At 55.3% G+C, this 25479-nt stretch overlaps 2 protein-coding genes across 2 annotated transcripts in view; both read right to left on the bottom strand.

Annotated features, from left to right (window-relative positions):
• FAM107A (family with sequence similarity 107 member A) overlaps positions 1 to 7185 on the bottom strand; it is a gene marked incomplete at both ends in the record, with an annotated part of 28342 nt that extends 21157 nt beyond the window's left edge. Inside the window, one exon of the mRNA XM_082004809.1 lies at positions 7162 to 7185. Coding sequence (XP_081860935.1) covers positions 7162 to 7185 — 24 coding nt within the window. The remainder of the gene's footprint in view (positions 1 to 7161) is intronic.
• Positions 7186 to 10359: 3174 nt separating this feature from the next.
• On the bottom strand, positions 10360 to 14246 carry FAM3D (FAM3 metabolism regulating signaling molecule D; the record flags this gene model as incomplete). The annotated part of the gene is made up of 7 exons (XM_082004581.1): positions 10360 to 10449; positions 10647 to 10773; positions 10927 to 11011; positions 12345 to 12395; positions 12745 to 12803; positions 13060 to 13183; positions 14141 to 14246. The coding sequence occupies 7 exons, from the start codon at positions 14244 to 14246 to the stop codon at positions 10360 to 10362; spliced, it is 642 nt and encodes a 213-aa protein (XP_081860707.1).
• Positions 14247 to 25479: the final 11233 nt, after the last annotated feature.

Genomic DNA, 25479 nt, shown 5'->3' with positions numbered 1-25479 from the left:
GGGCCCTGCGGCTGGGGAGATGGAGTGCGACGCACCAGACCTCAGCCGAAAATTTCCTGCAGATTAATGAGAGCAATCGGTGACAGGGCTCAGCCCCGTGGCAGCTGGTGCACAAGACTCATTTGTCAGCATTCAAGCTGACTGCGAAGCCCGACATCCTGCTGCGAAGGGCACGGGGCGGCTCTCGGCAGCTCCCCAACATGAACAGGAGCAGTGCATCCATCCATTGGTGGGTGCCAAAGGACCTGCTGTTCTCCCTTAGTTCTAAGAAAATCCTCCCCTGCAGTTGTGCTTTTTAATCTGGTCCCTTGCAATGTGCAGAGCAGGTAACGCTGCTGCATGCCAGGACAAAGCCAAATTCTCACCCTGCTATCTGTTGGCAATACCTGCATCGTCCACTTCAATGTTGTTAGCAGCAGTTAAGCTGTTGCTATAGACGAACCATTTTTTACCTGTCTCAGGAGCTTATTTTTGCCCTGTGCTGGAGATGTTGTATCGCTGATGATGTGAAAGACTGCTCCACTATTTCTGGGGATGCTGCTGACTGCATGGGAAGAGCATCCATCACTGGCACAAAAGGGCTCCAGCAGTTTTGGAGTGAAGTGCTGTCATGCTGCAGAGAGACCATTAAGACACTCTGAAGTGCCTTGAAGAATGGCATTTTGCAAAAATGGAGGCTTATGCCACATGAATAGTAGGGACAATATTTGTTTCTGGCACTGTGCCATGCTGTCCTGGAGCCACCAGGCTGCAGTGGCATCATGACTTCATTTCACAACTGGGGACTTGTTAGGGGCCAAGGACAGTGCTGCCATCAGAAATCCGCTCTTCTGACACCACCTTGTCGTGCTCTTTACCTGGCCAGAGTTACTAGAATGGGTCCTTAGCTTGGACAAATGGCATTTGTGAAAAGTAGGGGCAGAAATGCCCCGGCAGCCCCAGGCACTGCTGGTAGCAGGCTGGCAAGGCAGAGCGGGGTGGTCTGTTCCCGGTGGGCAGCGTGTGCCGGCAGCAGCCAGCTGTGTCCTGTGCGGGGGGGACACGACGCCAAAGGGAAGGGGCCAAAGGGAAGAGGTTTGGCTGTTGCCTGGGACAAGATGCCAGTCGCATCACCGCGGGCTGCAGATGGAGGAGGCAGCAGAGGAGGAGGTGAGGCGTCCCTGTTATCGCAGGGTTCACGAGGAGGCAGCAGGCGCCACTCGAACAAACCCCCCAGGAGCAGAGCGAAGCAGCGAAGCCTTTAATTGCTTTAATCCCTTTTTATTTGAGGACAGCTGAGCCATCCCAGACCTGGCAGCTGCAGCATTTCCCATGCAGTGATCTTCCTGGTCTCCCCAGGAGCGCATCATGCACCTCCCTTCAGTCCGAGCCCTCTTCCAACGGCTCCCTTCGCAGCCCCGGGTGCTCCTCTGCATCCTGCCCGGCACCTTCAACCATGGGTCACACCCCTGTATCACAGCTTCTCATGCACGGACTGGTGAGATGTGCTCGGCTGCCTTACTGGCACGGGGGCTGCATGTCCTGCGCTGGTGTGCGCGCCCCTGCGCTGCTTCAGGGCGAAGTCAGCTGCCTGGAGAGCGGGTACGGCTGTCGCGGCAGCTGGCTGTGCGGCGTGATGCGGGGTGCAGCACGCCGGCTGCTGATCCAGCGCCGCTGCCGGAGCAGCAGTGCAGGCTGGGGAGGGCAGAACCTTGAACTGCGGCAGCTGTGTCCAAGTTAGTTCCCTGCCTGCACTGAGCCCATATAAGCCCTCTCAGGACCAAAATATCAGCCTTTCTGGAGGGGGTTATGTTAGGTGTTAGAGCTGGTTTACCTGTGCTGTCTGGGTACTTGGGATGAAGAGGTAAGAAATAAAGCTGTGATCTCTTTCCAGGAGCTAGGGCAACCCCCTGTAATGAGTTTGGCTTCTGAGGGCTGGGATGCTACAGCATTTTGGTTTACTTTCTTTGAAAGCTGCAAAAGGCTGGAGCAGTGTTTCTGCTTCATCAGAGTCCCCAGGTGTCACCACCTGTGGGATTTAAAGGGTTGAAGAAGGGGAAGGCAAGAAGAGGCAGGATAAAGTCACCTTAGAGGGCTTCTGTGGAGGTTTTGGGATGAGCCGTGGCCCAGTCGCCCACTAGCTGTGCTGTGTCAGACAGATGAGAGGACTTACAGGTTTTTGCTGTCTCATGAGCCTGAGTTGTTATTTTCTGGGCATATGTTATTTTTGCCCAGAAATGGGCTTTTCATCAATGATCTCCCCACTCTCATGAGGCATTTGGGACTTTTCTGGTGTGCAAAGTCATCAGCTCTTGTTGTCCCTCTGAACCAAGGCTTGTTGCAGGCAGTACGTGGCAAACCCTTCTCCCCAAGCAGTACGACGCTCCAAGACCCTGAAACACTGTGGTTCCCGGTTGCCATCTGATTTTTGGATTTGATCCAGGGGCTATTGCCACCAAACAACTGGTGGCATTCAGTGACTGTTGGTGGGACTTGTTCTGCTCATGGGCCTTGGCACCCACAGCCCTGGCCAGCGAGGGGAGGTGGCTGCTGCTCCAGCGGCCGGGACCAGGCAGGGTCCCTCGGAGGGCTCCTGTGCTGCCTGGACACAGGGAGGCTTTGAAAGAGCTGGCGGGGACATCGGCTACCGGCTTTCTGAAATAGCTGTCAGGGAGAGCCAGGAAAACCCCGCTGTGCCTGCCGGGCTGCGGAGCACGACGGGGCAGCGCTGCCGCGGAGGGCTGCGTCCCTGTAACGGCCCCTCTCGTGTGAGAGGGGCTGCTGGACCACGGAGCCTCCCCCGAGTGTCACAAGCTGCTGTGTTTCATGCCTCTTTGCTTTTCTGTGGTTGAGCTCTTCCACCACTCCTGGGAGAAATTTGGGCCTTATTCCTCGTCTTTTTTTTGAAGCGGTTTCAATTCCAGCTGCTGCCCTTGTTGGTAGCTGAAGGGACGACGCGTCCAGGGCTGCCTCCTCTGGCCTCGTGCGGTCGGTGTCCAGGAAAGCCACCGTGCTGGTCCCTTCATGGCAGTTTCTTCCCTGTGCTCTGCTGAGGGGATTTCTCTGTCATGAAACAGCCCTTTTCTTTCTCATTATAAACCTCTCCTTTGCCAGCCACAGACACAGCTCCTCTTGTTTGCCTTACTCTTGTGCTTTCCAAAACAAGGGCCCGGGATTTCTGTAGTTGGGATAAGAGTTTCTAAGCTCTTCAATGGCAAGAACCAGCTTTTTGGTCGATCTGGACCTTTCATTTAATTATATAGACTTTTAAAATTTTTCCCTTTAAATGTTGCCTTGGCATTTTGGAGCTCTGCTCCCTGTTGGACCATGTTTTTTGCAGCCAGTGCTAGTCAAGAAAAGTGATGGTGCTGAGAGTGCTGGATGCTGCTGTAGCTGGAGTCACCCTGCATCTGTGGCCTGGTGCTGGGGTGATGCCAAGCAGGATACGTGCATGCGGAGCTGAACTGTCAGGGTTGGTCCCATGGGAGGGATGTCTGCTTTTGGGTGTTCACCTGTGTGGGGAGTCTGGGGGAGGGAGTCCCTTGCTCAGCATTGAGCGATGCTGGAAAAATACTCTGCTGCTTCCTGCCTCGTTCAGGATGAGTGGAAAACCCTGAAAACCACAACTTTTATCTCTTGTTCTTCCCCTGCCCTGTGACAGCAGCAGACATATGCCTTTTTAAGACTGAGACCATTCTTCTGACAGACAAGATGACTGACTTCTGCACAGATGCTTAGTAGGAACACGACCCTGCCATTACCCACAGCGGAGCTGCTGGAAGGGCAGTGGCACTTATTTACCTGCTTAAGAGTCTCCTGCTAACGAGGGGTAGAGCAAGATAATTACTCCCCCTCCCACCCTTCTGCAGAGGAATTTTTTGGGGACTTTCTTTTTGTTCTGGAGCTGAAGTGTTGATTTTTGTAACCTTCACCCCCTTATTGTGTGAATAACATGTATGATTGCTGGTGAGAAAACTCCATCAAGTGCAGTTAAGCATGTTGGTGGAGCAGCCTGGCAGAAGCTGAAGTTGGACTGAAATAGGGCTCTGCTCCGGGCCAGCCACGCCGTGGTGGCTGGGCAACTTGGTGCATGCCCCAGGCTGTCTCCCTTGTCCCCTGAAGAGAAGCAGGGATGACAGACCAGAGAGCATGTCCCATGTGTCTGCGCCTGTGCCCTGTTCACTTCGGCCAGGCTGTGGGGACACCCTCACTGGTGGGGCGAGTTGTGGTCGTAGGAAGGTCCCTTGGGTGGGTTCAATGCCTTGTGCTGAGCCGTGTCAGGGATTGGCGACGTCCCCAGGTGTTAGGGGAAACTGCTCCGAGTGATGCGAGGGGAGAGCGGTGGCTGGTGACGGATGTGCAGGGGCAGTGCCGGGGAGACGTGGCTACGTCTTGGGTTTTGATGGGGTTTTCATGCAGGGTGGGTGACAACATGGGGGGCTGGGAGGGAGCAGCGCTGCTGTGTGGTCTTCCCAGGTTGGTCACTGCACCTGCAGCCCCCAGAAATGCTGGTCCTGTCCCTCTGCACCGCTCAGACGGAGGAGTTTAAGTATGCTCTCCAAGCCCCGGTTTTCAAGGTGGGCAGCCAGGTACTGCGGTTTGCCTGAACAAGCGGAGCCTCTCTCCTCAGCGCTGGCGTGCTGCCTCTTGTTGTTTTAAACCAGCCGCAGAGCAAAGCTCCCGGCTCAGCAGCAAGGCTAATCTCAGCTCATCTGACATCAGTGTAAACTGACACTCTTGGGAATTTGGGGACAGAAAACTTTCCCTGGGGAAACGGCTGCTACGCAAACCCTGCTTTGAGAAACCGGGGAGAAAAGCAGCGGAGAGGTGGAGGAGCCTGGAAACAACCCCCTCCGCTGCCCGGGGAGCTGCTGCCGGCGAGGCCACGCTTGCAGGGTTATTTGAAGGCGGTTTGCTGTGGTTAGAGGGATGTTAGACACGTTCCTGCGGCCAGCGGGGCTGGCAGAGCAATCGGCAGGGAACCGGCCCCTGTCAAAGCCCTCGCCTTGCAGCGAAGGGTGCTGGCTCCTGCTGGAGCCCTGCTGTCGGCTTGTACCCACGGGACAGTGGTGACACCAGAACAGGTTTTTCGGGAGCAGCTACAGCCTTTGAAAGTAGCAATGTCCTTGGAGCCATGCTGGCAGCCTTTCCGGTCCCTTTTGTTGTGGAGCTGGGGATTGCCTTGCACTCCACAATCCACTACTGTAATCCCCTTGGAGTGCTGCGCTGGTCTAAGCTTAAAGGGGTGCAGCTGAGACTGCTAATGCAGGCAGTGCTGGCAAGGGGTGCCGAGCCTTCCTCCCGCTCCGTGCTCCCGTGTGGGTCCCCTCCGGGCTGTAGCTGGTGGATGGGGTCATGCCTGGTAGAGCCCCTGAGCTGGGCTGGTTCTACAGGGGCTGGGGGAAGGAGAGCTTCCCCGCCCATCGCCTGGACCCAGCCTGGTCCTTAGGGAGGGCTGGAGCCTGCTGCTCGTGCCCACCCTGGGAATGCAGCAGGAGGGGCTGGAGCCTGCTGCAGAAGGAGCTGTCTTTTTTTTTTTTCCATCCCTCATCATCTTCAGCCTAAGGGTAAAGCACTGGCCCAGGAGCCACCACAGACCCCCTGCTCAGTGCCGGCCGGCAGCGGCACAGGCTTTTGTCAAGCTGGGCAGCATTCGGGAGGCTGCAACAGGAGCGAAATCTCTGACCTTTTGGTGCCCATGGAGGTAAAACTGTCTCAGAGCTCTTTGGGGTGCCAGCAAGCTGCGAGCGAGCTGGTGCGACAGGAGCGCCTGAGCTCCTGGGGCCGTTTCAAAGCCAGGCCATCCAGTGCCGGGCTGTGGTGGGATGGTGGCGTTTTGGAAAGCGGGAGCAATGGGGAAAGTGGTCCAAAAGCTGTCTGGTCTAGGGATCAGGAGGCTGGCGTAGATCGCTTTGAACGCAGCAGGGCTGGACCGTGTGGCGCTGAGCCGAGCCTGGCCTAACCGGCTTATTTCCCTGCTTTCAGTAATGCCCGTATAAATGCGCCGAGGCCTGAAGTCCGCGGCCACGTGAGCAAAGGTCTGGGGATTAGCTGCGGACAGAACGTGGCTCCTCCGAGGTGTGCCGTTGTAGCCCTGGGCCCCAGGAGCGACCACGGCTCCGTGTGCGCTGGATGGAGCCAGCGCGGCATCGGCACCTCGGGTGGGCATCGGAGAAGCAGGGGCTGGCTGGGAGCATCTCCTCCTGTACCTGGCACTTCTCTGAGGTCCGGGAAAAAACAGGTAAATGTTTACTTGTCCCTCATCAGCCCTGATTTTCCTTCTGGGTTTTGGTAGCACTGGCCAGTGGGTTGGTTTTAAGCACGTTTCCCCTGCAACAGCGTCGAACTCTGGTTTTGGAAGAAAGCCCAGCAGATTTGCCAGCTTCTGCAAGGCACCTGGTTTGGATGTGCCCACACCTCTGTGGGCCACAGACCATGCTCGGCACTCAGGGCCCCTCCTGGGGCAAAGGGTCGCAGCTGTCCCTATTGCAATGGAAGGCACTGACCCAGTGCGGTGCACGAGTCCGTTTCTCTTACAGCTGCGACACAAGTTCCAGAAGCCTCATACCAGATCAGGGCATCACAACTGAATAGCAGTGATGTGTCTCTAGGCACTGATGTCATCAGACATGAAAGCAAAATGACATCTAACAGCATCCTCAGCACCAGCATCTCCAGCTGCATCTGCATGACCCTGACTCTGTAAAGCCCTGTTTCCTTTCGGAGCTGTTTGGGTGCTCTCCCCTGGGGATCTGGAGGAGAGGGAGATGTGTGTGGGTGCCGTGGGACCCAGCAGCAATCCACAGGCCAAGAAATACTTGGGGCTTGCTGTGCACCACATCTGTGGGAGACAGCCTGCAAGCTGCTGGATGCACTTGGAGCGCGCCTGATGTTTCTCCCCAGAAAGCCAAACTTTGCCTGTCCTAACGCAATGCTCAGATCCCCTCCTCGCTGTCCGGGAAGCCCTGGCAGGCCCCGATGCTGAGCCCATCAGGTGGAATTACTTAATCCAGCCCTGATGAGTGACACCCACACCCAGGAGCGGGTCCCTTCCCTCTAATCCCTCGCTGCCGTCAGCCGCCTTAGCACGCGTGGGGCAAAGCAAGCAACATGTGAGCAGATGGTGTTTTCTCCATCAACCCGCCACCGCTTCAGCAGTCCCGAATAAAACTGCCCTGTTACCTTTTTCCCGTGAGCCGCCCCCATGGTCCGACGCGTCGGCTGCGCCCTGCTCACCCGGGGCGCAGGACCTGCTGGCTCCCCGTGGTCACCGGCCCTGTGACTCCCGGGAGGATGCGCGGCTGTGCAGCTCCCGGCCCCTCGGCGGCCGCTGCTGGGAGACGTGGGTGAAATCCAGCCCGTCTGCGGCGGGGCCGGGCGGGAAAGCTTGCTTTTCCTCCCTTCTCCTAGCACGTGGAGAACTCATTTTCTTCGTGCACCTAACGGCTGGCTCCTGCCCAGGCTCTGCCCGGGCACAAAGGCAGCTTTCATGCTGCGGATGCCCGGTTTCTAAGCCGGGATCCGTATTTTGAGAGGCTGTGGAAGATTACAGTAATTGCACTTGACAGGGCAAGATGTCACAGGACGCGGATTCGCCCAGCTGCGGGGCCCTGGCACCCGCCGGTCCTCGCCTGTGGCATCCTTCCTAGCTGCTGCATTGGTGCTTTGCCAAAATAAATCTGCACCCCCAAAATGAGGCAGGATTATCCCTCTGCTACCTGCCTGCATCCTGGCTCTTGGCTCCCATTGCAGCACTGGATTTTTGCAAACTTTGCTCCTGCGAACACCTCGGGCTGCCTGTTCACTGCTAGAGCCCACCGTGGCCCCCAGGTTACCCGAAGCCGCGTCCTGGGAGGCCGGGCAGGTCAGGGCTTGTGTTTGCTGAAGTCTCGGGGGGTTGCGGCACGATGAAAACCAGCCAGGTAGGTGCCTGTCTCTGCAGTTAATATAGCTTTCAAAATGCTAAGGCACTAAAAAAAACATCATTTGGGAACTGCTGTCCCTGCACTCATCACACTTTTCAGATCTTTTTAAAAAATAAGCAAGATAAATTTGACTCCTGAAGCCTCCACTCCTGCCTCCCAGATTCGGGACTGTAATTTATTGGGACACAGTGACTTTGGCAGGAATGGCTCTTCAGAACACTGGCTATGATTTAAGGTCCCTGCACAGCAGTTGCACTTTCAGCTCTTCCTATTTATTGAAAATAGTAGTGTACCTTAGTAACGGCTCAGTGATAGATTCAGAGCTAGTTTTAACCATCTGTAGTGTGCTGAAAAATAAATTTCCTTTATTTTGGCTTTAACCCAGATTGCTAATGTGCATTGCATAGGGCCAGGAAGAGTTTCCTATAGCTGAAAGGGGCCGGTTGTTTTCTGGGCTGTAGCTGATGCTGTGCGCTGGTTTACACCACGCGGCCGCCTTTACGGCTCTAAGGCTGTTTTCAGTTTGGCTTATGAGCGAATCTAGATCCTCTGAGGGGGCTTAAAATAGTTGGCATATTTATGCTGGCAGTGTGGCGGTAGTGTGTGATGTGAGGGCTGTTGTGTCTGTTGCGTTGTGTTATTTCTCGCTGCTGCCGTGGGTAGGGATGATTCAGTGCTTGGGATTAACCACGGCTGTTGCAGCAGATTTAGGGATCGATTTATGGTGGAGGCTTCCCTCGGTATGGTCAGGTGCACCTTAAGAGCGCCGGAGGATAAGCTGGAATAAAATACTACAGCTATTGGGGAATTCCTCTGTGATGGCTGTTTGGGGGTTTTATATCAGTTTTGCCTTTGGAAGTTCTTATAGGTGTTACACAATTTATTTTGGGCTTTTTCCTTGGTTAGGGAAAACCAGTTGCCTTGCTGGTTTTGGACAGTGGTGCTGGGTTTTGGATCCAGGGTTTCATCCCTAAGGCTGCTGGCATGGGACAGGCTGTGTCTCTTCCTGGCCCTGACCTGCCAACGTGCCTCACTTCTGCTCCCCTGGGGCGACCTGTGGGCGCAGGTAACCAATGTGAACTGCCTGTTAGAAGTTGTGCTGGGGCAAACTCTGCTGTGGGACGCAGAAAAGACTGTCCAGGATTGCCTCGTGTTACCCTGCACAGCTCCAAGCGCTCCAGCAGAAATGCTCCACCCTCACGTTCTGCAAAATTGCTGGTCTGCTTTAAAGAATGGGGGGAAAAACCAGATACAATCATAGGAAATTGAAGTCTGTATGTGATGCAAATTTATCCGTGTCCATGATGACAGATAAGCCCGGGCCATCGCCCATACAGCTTGTCTGATCTCAGCAGTGCTTGTGCTCGGGGAGGCTTTGGGCACTGATGGTGCTCGGGTGAATGCTCCCCGACACGAGCAGATGCTCCCCCAGACCTCCTCGGCCTCGGGCAGTGGCACAGGAACCACCCTGGAAGGTTGTCTGTGGGGCTCTGCCAGCCTGCGTTTGGGCAGGCATCTCTCCTCTCCCGGCGGTGTCGGCCGGCCCCGGGATGGGGTGCAGCTCCCGGAGGAAAGCGGGTGTGTGGGTGCCCACAGCGGGGTGCCAGCCCGGCTGTGTCGCATTGCTCCAGACTGCTGCTGGCTCCGGCTCTCCCGGTAAGAGGCTCCCACCTATTGGTCATGCTGCACAACTTCAGCTGCCCGAGGAACTTGCACATCCATCCCTCCCTCTTTGAGGGCAAAGTCAAGTTGGCACATTCCTGGAGTTATCCTGACCTTTGGGGATGTGCCACGGAGGGTTTAGCTTGGATTTAACCCAGGAAAGATGCAACTGAGTGGGGAAAACGCTTTGGTCTACAAATATTAATGTACACTGCTGCAAGCCATCCCTGTGGCCTTCTGGCCTTACTGTGGCTGCAGGAGACAGCGGGGTGTTGGCAGGAGCTCTGGGGGAAACCACCAGGGCCTGAGCATCCTCAGGGATGACTTTGCCCTGTGCCATGTGAGGAGTGGGAGCACCCATGTGCGGTGCTGTGGGATGGGTGATGGTGATGCCTGGCTGGTGGCAGAGGACGTGGCGTGCTGTGCCTGCAGGGAAAAGTATGGATTATGCTTGAAAATGGAAGTGAGAAGGTAGTGTTTTATAATTAGATGTCTTATTTAAGAGATCTGAAAAACTTTCTACAAATTTTTTCGTTTAAAGACAGAAAAATAAGATACCCCAAGTTCTCCCATAGGTGAGGACAGCTGGGTGTTTGCTCAGGCTCTGCAGGCACTTGTACAGCTCTTCTCCAAGCCCTGCGCAGCCCCAGCTGTGAAATGGCCGGTCCCTGGGAGCGGGCAGCTGCTGCTGGGCTGGGTGACCGGGTGGTGGGGAGCCAGGGTCCTTGCGATGGGGCTGGGGTCCCTGTGAGACTGGTGGAGGCTGCTCTATGTGGCAGGCTGGGGCTTGATGCTAATCCGTCTTCCTAGGGGCACAGCCTTCCATCTCCAGCAGCTCAGGCCAGCCATCGTATTTATTTGTTTTCTCATCATTTTTGATGTGCTGCAGCAAAAAAAAAGAGAGAAAATGAATGAGGAGGGGCTGGTGGCACAGTGCAAGTTTGCAGTGTGGCAAAACGTGCAACTTGGCTCGACGTGGGGGATAACACCGCTGGCCCACATCTTCTGCAGAGAGATAGGTGAGATATGGCTCAAGAGGATGGGAGCCTCTGGAGCTGGTGGCAGGAGAAGGCCACGTACCTCTTCAAAGGGGCTCTTGTTCTTCAGCCCTTTTGCTCCCAAGAAGACCCAGTTGTCCCGGAAGCCCACCTCGTTCACATGGCTGCTGCCCAGCTCCACAAAATGTGCCCGTACTTTGTCGTTCATCCTGAAAGAGGGTAAGAAGGTGTCAGTGTGGTGACAGGTGTCCCCTCCTGTCCCCCCTCTGCTGCTGACCGCAGAGGGGACCAGCTGCACCTCCAGCTCCCCCCAGCTGTGGGTTTCTAAGGGAGCCAGATGTTGCTCCTGGGGCCAAACTCACTTTGTGGCAGCATCATCATAGCTGGCTGTTAGCACGATGGTGCCATGCTGGATCTCTTGGAGGAAGGTATCCAGTTTGTTAATGTCTGGGAGAGAGGAGCATTAGGAAAAGAAAAAGGGATTTAGCAGGGACTGCTGCATGGCAGCTGCGGGAACCTCCTCTGGGTCAGTGGGAAGTGCCCTGGCTGTGCTGGTGCTAGCCAGGATTTGGGGTCGTGGGCCTGGGGAAGGATGGGCTCCCAGATGCTGCATTGCCCATCTTGCCTTCCCACCTGGGCTCTCCCGCAGATCCTGGGGCTGGCACCTTCCTCCTGCTGGCATGACATCTACAGGGGGGAATTTGCATCTGAAGTTTGCTCACTAGCTGTGAAATCTTGTATGAATTTTCTTCCCAACACCAGAAGCGAGCTTGCTCGGCCGCAGAGCTGCCTGCCCTGCGATTCTGCCTTTGGCTGTGCTGCGGGGATTATTCCTGATCCCGCATCCATGGGATGCTCGAGTCCAACGCCCCATCTAGTGGCACAGGAGCCGACTGCTGTCTCCTTCCCGGAGACTCTCCCACCGCCCATCTCGCTCACAAACTCAGCCTGAAAACTCATGATATTGGTGTTTCTCCTTAAAACTCCAGAATTATTAAGAATAGGCTGCAAAAATCAAAAAGCAGAAAGGGTGATGGATCCCTGAAAAAGCTCAAACGGCAAAGGGTAAATCAAAAGCACTATAGGGGTGGTATTAGCATGTGATTTTTGGGGAGTCCTGCCAAAACCCTGGAGAGGTTTGGTAACAGCTTTGCAACAAAGGTGGGATTTACAGCATCCTGCAAGTCAGCGCCAGCTGGGCTGTGAGGAGGTGCTGCCTTGGTTCAGGGCATCTTCTTGCTGTTGGGAAGGTTGTTTGAAGCTGGCAGGTGCAGGGACATGGTCTTTGCCACCAGGCTCTGCTCCCTGTGCCCAGCCTTGCTGGGGCTGGGGGTCACACCTCGCCTGCCATGCCCTGAGCTCCTCATTTATTCTCCTGCAAAAAGGCAGGGAAACAAGCTGCTGCTCAGCCACCACCAGAATTAAAAAAACTGAGTTGAAAGTTGCAAAAATCTCAGGATTAGTCTATCTGATCTCAGAAAGCAGCCTCTCTGAGGTGTCAAGTGCCCTGATTTATTCAGTTTAGTGGAATTATTTTTTTCAGGCTCTTGCGTGCACGTACGAGGAGTGAGAAGCCACCCTCGGAAGTGGATGCATTAGGAGGACTCCAGGCTCAACGGCCTCGGGGAAAGCTGAGCTTTTACCACCGGAGCTGGCGATCCTGGTCAAAGTCCACTAGACCTTATTGTTAAATCCGTGACAGATGAGCAGCCTAAGTAGCCGGCAGTGCTGGTGTGAGCCCTGGCTGGCAGCTGCCAAGCAGCAAAGCCCCCGCGCTTACCTCCAGAGTACATGTCGAACGTGTCAGCTTTCAGGGGCTGCCCGCTTGTTCCTGAAAGGTTAAAATTCAAAACAGAGCACAGGGAGATTGCACTGGGGTGGCTCTAGGCTTTGCCTGGCCCCCAGCTTGGGGTTTCTGCTGTAAAATGCTTTGCTCTTCCCGTGGTGTGTCGTATTTTCTGTAATGGTGAACCATGATGGAGCCGTCGTGCACGACCCCGGTAGGTTTGTTGCCATCTCACTGGCAGCCATAACTGTGGCTGTGCACCCCATGCGACACAGACCTGATGTGATTTTGGCTCAGCTGTGGTGCCGGCCAGGGTCTCTGGTGGCCTGTTCCCTCCCGGGGGAGGAAGGGACCCCGGCTGTGGGCAGAGGGGGTTAGCGCCTGCCTGACTCACCGTTCACCAGCGCGATGTTCAGGCCTCTGCCAATGTTGTTTTTCATGCTGCTCATGAGGCTGGAAAGGAAAGTGGAGAGCACCAGTAAGTGCGGGGATGCCCTGGAGATGCTGGTGCCAGTGAAACTGGGATGGGGCAAAGTGGCTGCCGATAGCAAAATATCCTGAGAAGTGGTAGCAAAGAAAACTAGTTCCAGGGTTTTTTTTAACCACAAATGCACCGTGAGGGCCATCGCTGTGCTTGGCAGAGGCCAAGCTTGCCCTGTTCAAACCCAAAACAGTCACGGCTGCGCCATCCACACCATGTGCTGCTTACACCATGTCATTGAAGCAGATGGAGGGTCCCACCACATTTGCGGCGCCGCTGATGATCTTGAAGGCAAAATGGTTCTGGGGGCAGCTCTTCTGGTTCCCACACTTGTGCCGGGGCAGCTGCTTGCCTGCAAGGGAGGAGTGGAGCTGGAAGCCATGGTGTTGGCCCCGGGGGAGACACAGGCCACGTCCCTGAGGGGCTGAGCAGGGCTGGCACTGGGGCACGGTGACTAAGGGGGCAACTCCTGGACTAATGAGGCTTTTGCTGGGGCTGGGACCAGCTTCTTGTTTGAGCTTTATGGTGCGGAGGCGTGGGGTGGGCTGAGGCACCGGTGGCGCTGGGTGTGAGCCGCGGCACGGCATGGCTGATACCGTGGGGATTGCGGAGGGCTGTGCGCCGGGGAGCGCTGGGAGCTGGCGCTCCTTCAAGGCCTGCCCCGAGGGGCTTTTCTGCCCGGCGTTCCCCATTCTCAGGCAGGGCAGGGACCCGTGCCACGCCACCCGGACGGGCCCGGGACCTACTTCCTGCTGCAGCCTGTGGCCCAGGGCTGTCCCTGCTGGGGCAGGGAGAGCGCTGGGGGGTCGGGAGCTTGCAGAGCCTGCCAAAGCCACGGCAGCTGTGCGCAATGACCAAATTCCCCTGTCTTTGGGAGGGTGGGATTTTTGCCTTGGGAAAGGGACTCCTGAAGGCAGCTGTTGTGCATCACCCTCAGCCCTGGCGCGGTGTTGTGTGGCGGAGGTGGAGTAGAGAGCGGTACTCACTGCTGGGCTTCTTGGAGGCACCTGTGGGTACCAAAGCGGGAGGGTTAGACACCCTGGAGAGCCGCCAGCTCTTCCCCAAGCCAGGGGCAGCCCTTCAGGCACCAGCTCTCCAAAACTGCTCCCCATGGCTGCAAGCACCCCCAGAGCCACCCGCCCCCATGCAGCTTCCCACCACGCTGTCCCCTCCCTGCCCTGATGGTCAGAGCTGGTGGCTGTAGCCCCGGCCAAGGACTGCAAGTGCAAATGTTCACGGCAGCTATATGCAACGAGAGGGCTGTGACCCCCTCCCTCCGGACCTGCCCAGAGCCCTGCCGGTGCCTCACCGAGCCAGCTCTGCAGGCTGACGGCTTTCTGTCCGTGACCGAAGTACGTTTGCAAGATGAACCATGTGCTCAGCAGCGTGATGAACAGTGCCACGTACTGGATCATGCCTGCTAGGGGTGGGAGAGCAGCCAGATGGGAGCAGCAGCAGTGTGGGTTAGGGACCGGAGCATCCCTCTGGCTTCTTGGGGACTTGGTCTGTGTGTCCCCAGGTTACCAGGCGCAGGGTGACAGCCAGCATTTGTGAGGCAGGGGAAGGCATCTTAACCCTCCTTCCTTCATCCTCTAAAAGGACTCTGATGTCCAAATTAGTATCTCTAGAACATGTGGCGGTGCTCAGACAGGCATTACCCTTCTACTGGGAGGCACTATTCATATTTCTCTCTGCATTAAAGTAAATCTGATAATTGGTCAGAAAGCTATGTAAATCCAGATATTTCTTACATTCCCAGTGCTGGGAAGGCTGCTATCCCCCAATTAGTCACTAGCTACAGCCAAGCAGCTGCTAATACAAATGTGATTGGCATTTGGCTTTAAAGCAATGTTCATTGGAGCAAAACGTTCCAGTCCTGCATGGAAAGAGAGTAGAAAAATATACTTATACTGCAGCTGAATGGCTCTTATGGAACCAGGAATGTCTCAATAGCCCTATCTTCCCACCCACGGAGGGTTTCACTGGGAAAAATACAACGTGCGGAAATCTGCATGAATCTTTTATAAACCTGATGCTTATACAAAGGCCCTTTCCCATGCCCCAGGGTGGCTGGGCTTGGAAGGGGTCATATAAATCAGAGAGAGGCATAAAGAGCCGTAGAAAAGTGGACAGAACAAAGTAAATCTGTCTCCCTCCTTACCTGTCACCCGCATGATGATGGGGAGCGAGAGCACGACCAAGGGGGTGGCCAGTGGTCACGAGTCACCCTGAGGACAAAGAAGGCAATACCATAAAGCATACCTGTAACCACCAAAGCCAGGCAGACATTAGATGAAAAAATAACTGCTATGTTTAGCACACGTGCAATAACTAAGAGGTCACCGAAGGTGCATGAATTCTTGTTAGGCACACGTGCTCAGTCCCTCCCTGATGTTGAAGTCCTGGCGCCTGTATGTTGGAGCAGGATGCACTGATTGAGCTTCCGTCATTCTGAAGCCTCTGAACTCTTCACCGTGACTGTCTGCTGCCCTGCACCCTCCCGTTTCATGTCCTTTTCTCAGTAATGGATCGCGCTTTTCTGTTCTCCTGATAGTGATGAGCTCAAGGAATGTATTTTCCATCATGGCTTTCCTGCATTTCCTTCTGGGGTGATGCAAAGCAGGTTTCAAATATCGGGCTGCAAGATGGCATCTGAGGACAGGCTGTGATTTGGCCTTGCCCAGTCAGGGGAATCTGCGGGAACCAGCTCATCCTCCTTAAAACCGGGAAGGGAAGGGAGAAGGGAAGGGGGAAGGGAAGGGGGAGGGGAAGGGAGAAGGGAAGGGGGAAGGGAAGGGGGAAGGGAAGGGGGAAGGGAAGGGAGAAGGGAAAGGGGAAGAGAAGGAGGGCAACGCCAGGTTTGCAGGCACCTGACTTAAGAACAGAAATATTTCCACTTGTCCAAATCCTGCAGCATCTTCACCCACATGAATGGGGAGTGGTTGTAATTTAGGGTGTAAACCATTTCCTACCTGAGCGAGTCCGTCTGCCCTCCTTCCTCCTGCTGCCAGCCCCGGCGGATGGGACAGGCACCTACCTCCCCACACACTGGGCTCCTGGGGGCTGGCAACCCACGCCTACCTTTGAAATTCGGGGCTGCAGCCTGGTTAATGTCCGTCCTGTAAACCACTCCGGAGTCCTAAGGCAAATAGTCACCTGTAAGACATGTGCTCAGAGTTAAAGAGCCTGATGTTAACTAAAGCAGCCCTTGGTGAGGCTTGGCGTAGAAAAGTCGTAAAAGAGCTATGCTGAGAGTTGCTTTTCCTGTTTGAAGGGTAAATAAGGAGCAGCAGGTTGTAGCAGGGTTGGGCTGAAAGTTGATTTCAGGCTTCTGCGTCACGAGGAAGAAGAGAAGGGTTTTGCCTCCTGCCCAGCCCTGCTTCGGGTCCCCTCCCAGGGCTTGAGTGCAGGGAAGGTGCCTGTGGCCACATGGCTGACCATGGTCCTCCCTTGGGCATCCTGAGCGGGGTGGACCTGGCACCCCCCTTGGCACCCAGCAGGATGGACCTGGCTTTCCCCCTCAGCACCCTGGTGAGATGCTTCCCCTGCACCCTGGGGTAGGTTACAGCAGCACCGTAAGGAGCTTTTAGGCAGCCTTAAAAACAAGGAGGAAAAACACCCGCACTGCAGGAGGAAAGCTGCTGCTTTCCTGCTTGGCCTGTGACCCAAGAGGGAATTTGCAGTGGGCCAGGGAGGCCAGTGCCTGGCCGGAGTGGCAACCCCGTGGTGACATTTCAGCGGTCCGAAGCCGGGGCCCAGCACCGCTCCCCCCAAAGCCCCTCCATGGCGCCCACGTCTGCCGTGAGCCTGTGGCAAGGAGGAGCTGCCGAAGCTGCTCTGGCAGGAGCTGGCGGCTGCCCAGGGGAGAGTGGCCTCCTGGCTTATCTGCATTTTAAGGGAAGGCTTGGAAGGTATTTGTGTACCCTTGCGTATCACGGCAGTGTGTTTTTGATAGGGTATCAGCTAAGCATTTGCTTCTCAGCAGCATCTCACTTCTCTTTGCAGCTATTCCTCCCAGAGCAAGGTGGCTGTGAGCTGGAATCTGTCTCTGCAGGAGGTGGCGCAGGGGTCCGTGATGCCCACAGCTCTTCCCTGCGCTACCTTCTCCTGGCCCATGCCAGACCCCTGGCACGATATCCCTGAAATGGGTTTTAAACTCGTGTTGGAACTGGCATGAATAAGCCTGTTTCAGTGAGCTGGTGGAAGAGCCACAGACCTGAAAATGGACAATTTAAAGGTTTTTGGACGACAATTGTGGCTGGATCTGGGGACAGCACCGGACTCTTGCATTTTACTCCTTCCAGCATGAAGTTTTGCTTTTTAAACGCAGGGAGCCTCTCCTGCGCCTGGCTCCCCAGCCCAGTGCCTGGCAAGATGATGGGTGGGATGGGGGCAGGAGAGCAGACCTTAAAATCCCCCTCGGCAAGTGGCAAAGTCTTTGAAATTGGTATTGATTGGCTTTTGGAGCCTGTTGAGTTCCCCTCCATAACGCCATGAGCTGGTGAGGGTTTGGACCTGGGCTGTAATTCAGACACAAGGAGCAGAGCGAAACTCCCCTGGGTTTGCAAAACTGTCCCTGTTTGGTCCCCGGCGCTGCAGGGGACACCAGCCTCACTGGGGCTCAATGCACAGCACTTCACCAAATTTGTCGTTTTTCTATGCACATATTGATTTTGTTGCAGAGAGAGAGAAATGGAAAAATAAACCGATAAACTCTACTGCTTTAGGGAAGTCATTTATTTATTTGGGCTGTTTATCTCCATCCTAATCCAGGTAAAATTTATTGGGTGAAATTCCTGGAACCTGATTGCATTACAAGAGGGTAGCACTGTCCTGGGATTTCTATTATATTATCTTTTAATTGTTTAGATTGATTTTTTCTTTTCTTTTTTTTGGGGGGGAGGGGGCCAAGATTGTGCTGGGAAAAAAGACGACTGTGCTCTGGCATCTGCCAGAGAGCAACTTGCAGGAGAAGGAGAGAGGAAGAAACTGTGGTGTGTGATGAACAGAGTTATTTGTCTAATAATCCTGAAACTTATTTGCTTAAAAACCCTCCCAGGAACAAAAAAAGTTCTCGGACAAATATTGCTACAGAGCTCCCTGGCATTGCAAGGCATCGGCTCCGCCCTGAGCCTGCTCAGGACTGAAGTGCTGCTTGGCAGCGCTGAGCTACTGCTGCCAGGAAGGAAGCAGGGCAGGTCCCTGCCCTTGCAGGGGGGTTTTCCAGGATGCAGCGGGTGGATGCTCCCTTTCCCTCCCAGCACTTCAAGAAAACTTCACTTCTCTTTCCCAGAAGCTTCTGGCTTTCTTGGTTTTGGGGTTTTTTTGCTGCTTTTGAGCCCCACACATCCTTCTCTCTCCCAGCAGGTCCCTGACCGTGAATGAGCCTTCGTTCTGGTGCGAGGTGGGGACGCAGCTGCCAGATGTCACCCGTGCCCACGCTCAGCGCATCACCCCTCCAAAAGTCAGGGGTTTCCTGTGAAACTAAACACAGGGGTGCAGAAGAGGGGCCGGTGCGGGGTGGGCGAACATCCACTGTGTGTCCAGGGCTGGCTGTACCACGAGAGGATGGAGATGATCTTTTTAGTCTCGAAATTAGTCAATCCAGCTAAGCTTTGCTGAGTACTCAATGGGAGAGCGCTGTTTGCTGGAGGGCTTATAAATTCCTCACCTTATGAAAATGCTTGGCCAGCTGCTCCGTCCACCAAACAGCTGGAGAGGGCATCTTATGGTGAAAATGCCCCCAGCACAAGTCAATGGTTAACCAGGGTGAGGCCCTGATCCTGAAGCAGGAGCCGAACAGGATGCACTGCAGTGGCGGGCAGGGGTGTGGGGCTGGGGCCAGCAGCGGTGGCTGACCCCCAACCGGGAGCAGGACTGCAGCCAAGGTGGGACATGACACCTGGAGGTGCTGCAGAGAAAGCCGGGCCGTGGGGCTGGTGCAAAGGGCACAGGCTGGTTTTGGTGCCTGCTGCAGCTGCATCCCTGCCTGCTGCTTGCTACGATGCTGCCAGAGGAACATCACCCATCCGCGGCTGCCACTGATTCGGTCTCTTGTTCTTTCGGTTGTTGTTGGCGGACACTTGTCTGGTTCTCTGCACATGTCACTGAGCACGAAGCTAAATCCCTATGAGCTCGCCTCTCCGGTGAGGTTTCCCCAAGCAGTGAATCGAGAGCTGTGGCAGCGGTGAGAGATGGGGGGAGAGATCACATCCCCTCCAGTGCAGGAATGGCAGCCGGCAGCTCGGGGGGCATCCCTGTGCCATGGATTTGCAGGTTGTGCCAAAACCCTGGGGCAAAAGGAGGGACGCAAGTGTTGATGCTCAGGGTGGCAGCAAGCTGGCTGCTGGGAAGAGGCATTTGGGGCCAAAAGCACAGGATAAGCGGGGGCTATGCAGTAGTCCCGCCACTGGGCAGCCACGGCGAAGGGCTCTGGATTTTAGTGGTTGCATGTACAGGAGGACCTGAAATGCATTTTTGGCAGCTAGCAAAGCCCTGGGTGCCAGCACCCTGAGGGGTCCCGGTCGGTCCCTGGGAGGTGTCCCAGCAGTCGGGGGTGTGTGCTGGAGCATCGTGCATCTCGCCTGCTTACCCGTCTGCAGCGCGAGCCCTGGCTGCTCTGAGTGTGAAGAGGTTGCTCTTGGGAGACAGGGATGCTTTCGTTATTAGAGCAGGTTTTCAGCTGACCAGTGTTTGCTGCTTTCTCCCAGAAAGCACTTGGTACTGCATGTCGTCCCACCCTTCCATTTAGTCTGGTTTCTCAGATCTCCAGCTGACGCCATCAGCTTTTTAAAAAAGTAATGCTCTCCCTGCTGCTGCTGTGTGGGCAGCAAGACCTGGTCCCTACACAAGCTCTTTCAGCAGTGCAAGAAAAACCAGACGATATCCTGAACAGCAGTTTGGCCTCAGACAAGCCGCATGCTTTGCATAGTGAACACCTTGCAAATTCATCCACAGACATGTTGGATAAAGGGCTTTGACCTGGACCATGATTCCACCACACATCCCACAGTGGGTGAAAACGTGGATTTACCCCCTAACTACACAGGTAGTTCATTAACTCTGCCTATGAAACTGGCAGCTCCACCTCGCAGCATGTATGCCAGCGCGTGGGGTTTCCCCTTCACCTCCATGCTATGAGAAGGAAGAACAACTGAAACTTTCCCTGTGCAACCTTCTAACCCGCCAGCAAGTCAAACGAAAAGTGCCGCAGAAAGGCATTATTTCAGTCATGCTCTAGAAACCCCATTTCCACGAGGCAGCGGGGACGGGACAAGCCTACGTACCGCTCAGCGTCCCGGGCGCGCCGTCCCTCTCCGCAGGCAGCGTGGGTGCCGGGGCATGCCGGGGAGCCGGGCAGCGCCGGCCCGGCCCAGCCCTGCGTGACTCACGGCACCGCCCCGAGCCTGTATCTCGCTGCCCGGCACCGGGCGGGCGCCCCGGCGTGCCGCCCCACGAGGCACGGCGGCCGCAGCGGTTGGGAGCTGCTGGGAGGGAAAAGAAGGCATTCCTGTGGCTGTGAGCTCATGCGTTTCCTTTGGAGGTTTCCTCCACTTTGGCGCTTTTTTGCCGTGTCAGAAGAGAAAAATACCTCTCCCAGGGTGGGCACCAGCCTGACCTTCTGCACGTGCACTGAGCCGGCGCGTCGTCTTTGATGGGGCAGCGTGGCTGGCGGAGGGCACGGCGGTGGGAGCGGCTGGGCCTGAAGCCAGGACTAGTGTCCTCCCGCATGGGATAAACCTGGAATAACCTGATCCGGCGGGTTTTCCCCCTGGCTGCGCTGCGTGTGTGCAGGCTGGCCCCACGCACTGCTTCGCTGCCTCTCGTTTGCAGGAGGCTGGAGGTTCCCTTTTCAAATAAGCATTTATTTATCCAGCAACAGCCCCGAACTCTGAAGGAGTCCTGAGTTAACTGTGGATATAGATTTAGGCCTTTTTCTTTTTAATCATTTATTGCTATTATTATGTTTCTGAAGGAAGAAATCACCCCTTGGAGACTCCCGCTCTGCAGTTAGCACTAGAGGCCCTATACATTTTCCAAAGCTGAACCTCATTTACCTGGCAGCCGAGAACAAAAGCGTTCCCATTCCATTTTCCTTTTCCTTTTTGCATTCCCATCACTTAGAAGAACCAAACAGCTTCTCTTGGAGCTTTTAAAGCAATTTTCATCCAAGAGCCAGCAGAGGAGATACGGGGCTGGCAGTAGCAGTGCTGCCCTTGGACTGCAGCTCGGAGAGGGCTTGGAGCCAGGACCAGCGCTGCTCCCTGGTAATTAGCGCAGCACCTGAGGGTGCTCTTTGCAGAAGACTCTGCACTGAGATTTTATTTGCCTCCCCCGGGCTCTGGTCCCCAGAGCTGGGCACAGGGTGCAGGATGCAGCCCGGGTGCAGGGGGTGCTGGGCTGTGCACTGGGGGAACTCGCAGCCTCTACACCAAAACCTTCCGGACAGGGAGCGGAAAAGCAAACGCAGGCCTGGGCTTTGCATTGAGATAATTATTGCCCTCGGAAGGAAATTTTAGCTGCGGTGAGAGTCTGGGCTTAAACAGCGCAGTCTAAATCAGAAACCTCCTCCCTCTCCAGGGAAATATCCTTCCTATTAGTTGGTTTAGCTGCTGGCAATAACTGGCTCGGCTCAATAACGAAGCGCCCCGAGCCCCGGCGTGCCACAGCACGTGTCTCTGCTCCGTCTCCCTGCTTCCCGCCCGCGCAGGAGCTGGCCCACGGCACGGGGCTTGTGGCACCCTGGGGGATCCTGTTTCATGATAATTTTCTCCTCCTAGTTCAAGGGACCTGAGGCCCCGCGGGTCCTCTGTGGAGATGGAGATGTTGCTGCTGCTTCCAGAGGAAACAAGCAAAAAACATCAGCAGGGCCGGGGGCCTCGTCATCCCAATGAAGAAACCTTGTGTGAAATGCTTCTGCTTTCTGCAACTGCACGTTTCATCCAAGATGTTTCCCTGAAACCACAGGAAAGGATGGGGAGCTGTGCGCTTTTCTCGTGGGACGTGGCTGCGGCACAGCTGGCGTGGGGAGCCCTCGTGTCCTGTCCCCATGCCCTGTGGTAGCCCAGGTTTTGCCTATCTAGTCTGCTGTGGCACATGGCAGAAAGGTGCTTTTAAATCACACATAACATTAGTGAATGCGTCAAGTGCTGGGAACAGGGCATCAGCTTAATCTCGACTCAGCAAATAATTAACTTGTGCAGTGCAATGGAATTACATCAGTCTCATCCGCAGGCTGCCTCGGGAGGCTTCTGCATGATACGGAGAAAGAGAAATTAAGAAAAAAATAGTAGATGTCAAAAAGCTGCCAGGCTGGGGAATGAATAATCTGTGGTGCAAAGTCACCACACTGCGATGAGCACCATGGTAGGATCGGGAGGAGCAAGCTGGCGGGCGAGGAGCTGCTCTCCTTGTCCTCGTCCTCATTGTCGTCGTTGTCCTCCTCCTCCTCCTCCTTCTCCCTCCTTGTGCCAGCACTGGCTGCATGGGCCCCATGTGGGACCTTAGTGGGTGGTGGGGACCGTTGGGGCGCTGGTGGCTCCTGCCAAAACATGCCAGGGCTGCAGGACTGTCCCTCTGAAGAGCTGTTTTCAATGAGAACTCAGCACTGGGGGGGCTGCCTCTGAAGATCCCTTGTCCGCAGGGCTCCGCAGCGCCCGCAGGGACACACTGCTTCGCAAAGTGCTCACTGGGCTAAATTAATCACAAATCCTGCTGCTCTGAGGGAGGGTTTGGCCACTGTTGCTGTGCAAACTTTGTCCTGAAAAGTGCTGCGGCTGTACGGTTTCAGCTTGCTCGTGCCAGGCTAAGCCACGTACCGCAGATGTTAAGTGGAACACCTTTAAAAGGAAACAGTCTTTTACTGCTCTTTAACACTGTTTATCTAGTGTTAAACACCACCTGCACTTCCTGCACGCCGCAGAGGATTATTCACCCACCGATAAACCTGCTCCGGTACTCGCCTCTCCTCTCCCACTTCTGCGCAGGTTAGTAAACAGCGGTATTTCATTGACTGAAGAGTGAATTGTGCCAGCAAACTGATGACCTGGCTCACAGGTTTCACTGGCATCCCGGTGACCAAGCACCAGCATCCCGGTGACCACGCACAGCCCGAGCAGCCGGCCGAAACACCGGCGGGGTTACCTTGTGCCGGGTGGGCTGGAAGAAGTAACGCGCGAGGACAAGGCTCAGCAGGAGGGATGATACCACCATATCGGACAAAAAGGTGAAATTACTGTTTCAGAAGAGGAGAAGGGTGATGTTTGGTGGCTGGCGAGGGGCTTTGGTGGGCCGGCGTCGCTCGCCCGGCAGCACGGCGGTGCCGGCTATTGGGGGTGCTGTTGTGCAGCGCATCCGCTGCGCCCGCGGCAGCACAGCCCACCGACGCTGGCTTTGCTGCTCCGAGAGAAAAATAAATACGTGAAACCATAACTGCTTTTACCATTAAAAAAGAAATTAGCTCGTGCAGTGCTAAGCCCCCAGTCTTCAGGCCCAGTGCACCCAATCTGTTTTTATTGTTTTGCAGGACTCCTCTGCAACGGAACGATGACAAATATCAGGAATTAGTGGAGTATAATTACTCCGTATTAGCTGAATTCACAGTATAGACACAGATCATAAACAGCCATTGATTATTCCTAATTTCACATTTTTAGCATTCTGAATTGCAGCAATTATGCCTGTCCGAGGGAATTAGCTTTTCTTTCAACCCCTCAGGTCCCCAGTCACTGCCCTTCCTTTAAGATACTTTTTTACTGCTGCAGAAAAGGACATTTAACAGAAATCCCTCCCTACTTCTATAACAAGATGCTCCTCGCCCCCTCCCCCAGTACCCAAATCCCTGTGGCTCTGCAGCCCAAAGGTTTCTCCTTTTGCTGCCAGCTGCCTCAAAACGCAGATGGGTGCCCGCTGTGATCTGTAACCAGATCTGGGGCACTGCTTCATTTCACCCAGGTTCGTTGCAGCGGCAATTAGCAGCCCCGGCTGCTGGTGCGGGTGCTGCAGGAATGCCCGTGGGAAGGGGCCTGGGCAGCACCAACGCTCCATCTCCTGTTGCTGGCTGGTGCCGTGTGAGCAGTGCTCGTGTTTTAAGCATTGTCTCTTTTCTGAAACATGGTCGCAGGCCAGGACGTGATTTCCAAACGCTAAGTTGCGCCTCCGGTGGAATCGTGCCGGGGGCCTCTGTCGCCAGCTCGGTAACGACTGCGCCCTCCCCGGACAAGGTTGGTGAGAGGGGCTGGTAAACCTCATTATTTTCTTGTTACAGAGCACAAGCAGTATTTTAATCTTTGCACGGGAAATTTCTAACCCTATTAGTATCATATCATTAAATTTGTTTCTTGCGCACAGGCAGTGATTTCATTACAAAGCGTAGCGAAGCATAATGCCAGCTCTGCAACACTGATTTGGTCAATTAATGATGAGAGGGGGAAAGATCCCGTTGTTTACCGATGGCAGAGCCTATGGGACTTTCCTTTTGTTTTGCTCCTGGTAAATACCGAGGCATGGTGGGTGACCGCCACTGGCCACGCGCCGCGCTCACCGGTGCTCGGGGGCATTAGGCTGCGTGCCCGTGGCTCTGGGAGAGGAGGAGGAGGAGGAGCGGATGGGCTCGCTGGCTCCCTGCCACAGGCTATGGGCTCCTGAGTTATTACAGACACTTTGATCTAACCCACACAGCAGTTCTGGCATTTTTATCTATTTGGACATGATTTGCCCACCCTGGGCTGCGGGGGTGCAAAGGGAGAAGGGTCCAAGCAGCCTGTGGCCCGAAGCACTTGCCGGCGTCGGGCAGGGACTTCTTTATTCCAGGCGGCCGCTGCAGCCACTGAGCAGCAGCAGTAGCAGAAGTTTTTTATTGAGCCCGTTCCTAGGACACTGAAGAAGGATCATGCACGCTCCCACCACGCCAGCTTTTTATTAGATTGCAGGCAGGGGTTAGACTGGTCCTTGTCAGCACAAATATAATGCCCGGGGTGACGGCAGCAGCATAAATCGAGGACGAGAGGTGGCCGCTTTTACCGCTGCTCTCAAGAATGCTCTGCTGTTTTACTGCATTGTTCGCTTTTTAATTGGGACATTTCCCTCTGGCCGAGGGCGGGGGGAGCTTTTTTGTTCCTTTTTTGCCAACGAGGTGCAGTAACTAAATGGGCTAAGACACAGACTCTGAGTGGAGGTGCAGTGCAAGAGGACAGGCTATAGCTACACCGAAACCCTTTGGACCTCCCAGCTTGCCACGATGGCACCGATTTTGGTACAGCTGCCCTGAGCTGGGGACACAGGGGCTGTCCCGCGGTGGCGAGGGGTCCGCAGCAGCACAAATCACACGGGTGTTCACCTACTCGTCACCTGTATTTTCTCCAGAGTACCCGTGTCTTAGCAGGAGGCAGAGGTCCTCAGCGCCGGCTCACCGGGGCGAGTTTATCTGTGGCCAGTTCTGATATTCGAAGGGGCACGTGGTCGTCCCGCGCGCCCGGCCGGCCGGATTTGCTTATGGGTTACGGCAGAGCGGGGCTCTGGGGTGCATCATCTGACTGCTCCAAAACTGCCTGCTGTTTGCTGTGATCAGGCAGAGCGAGCCACGACGGGCTGCCTCACGCGGGGAACGGCAGCGGGAAGCACGGCGACATGGTGCGTGCGAGCCCGCGG

This window comes from Phaethon aethereus (genome assembly GCF_964289735.1).
Source record: "Phaethon aethereus genome assembly, chromosome: 11".
In the NCBI taxonomy this organism is placed as follows: Eukaryota; Metazoa; Chordata; class Aves; order Phaethontiformes; family Phaethontidae; genus Phaethon; species Phaethon aethereus.
This window is presented reverse-complemented; position numbering and strand designations above follow the sequence as displayed.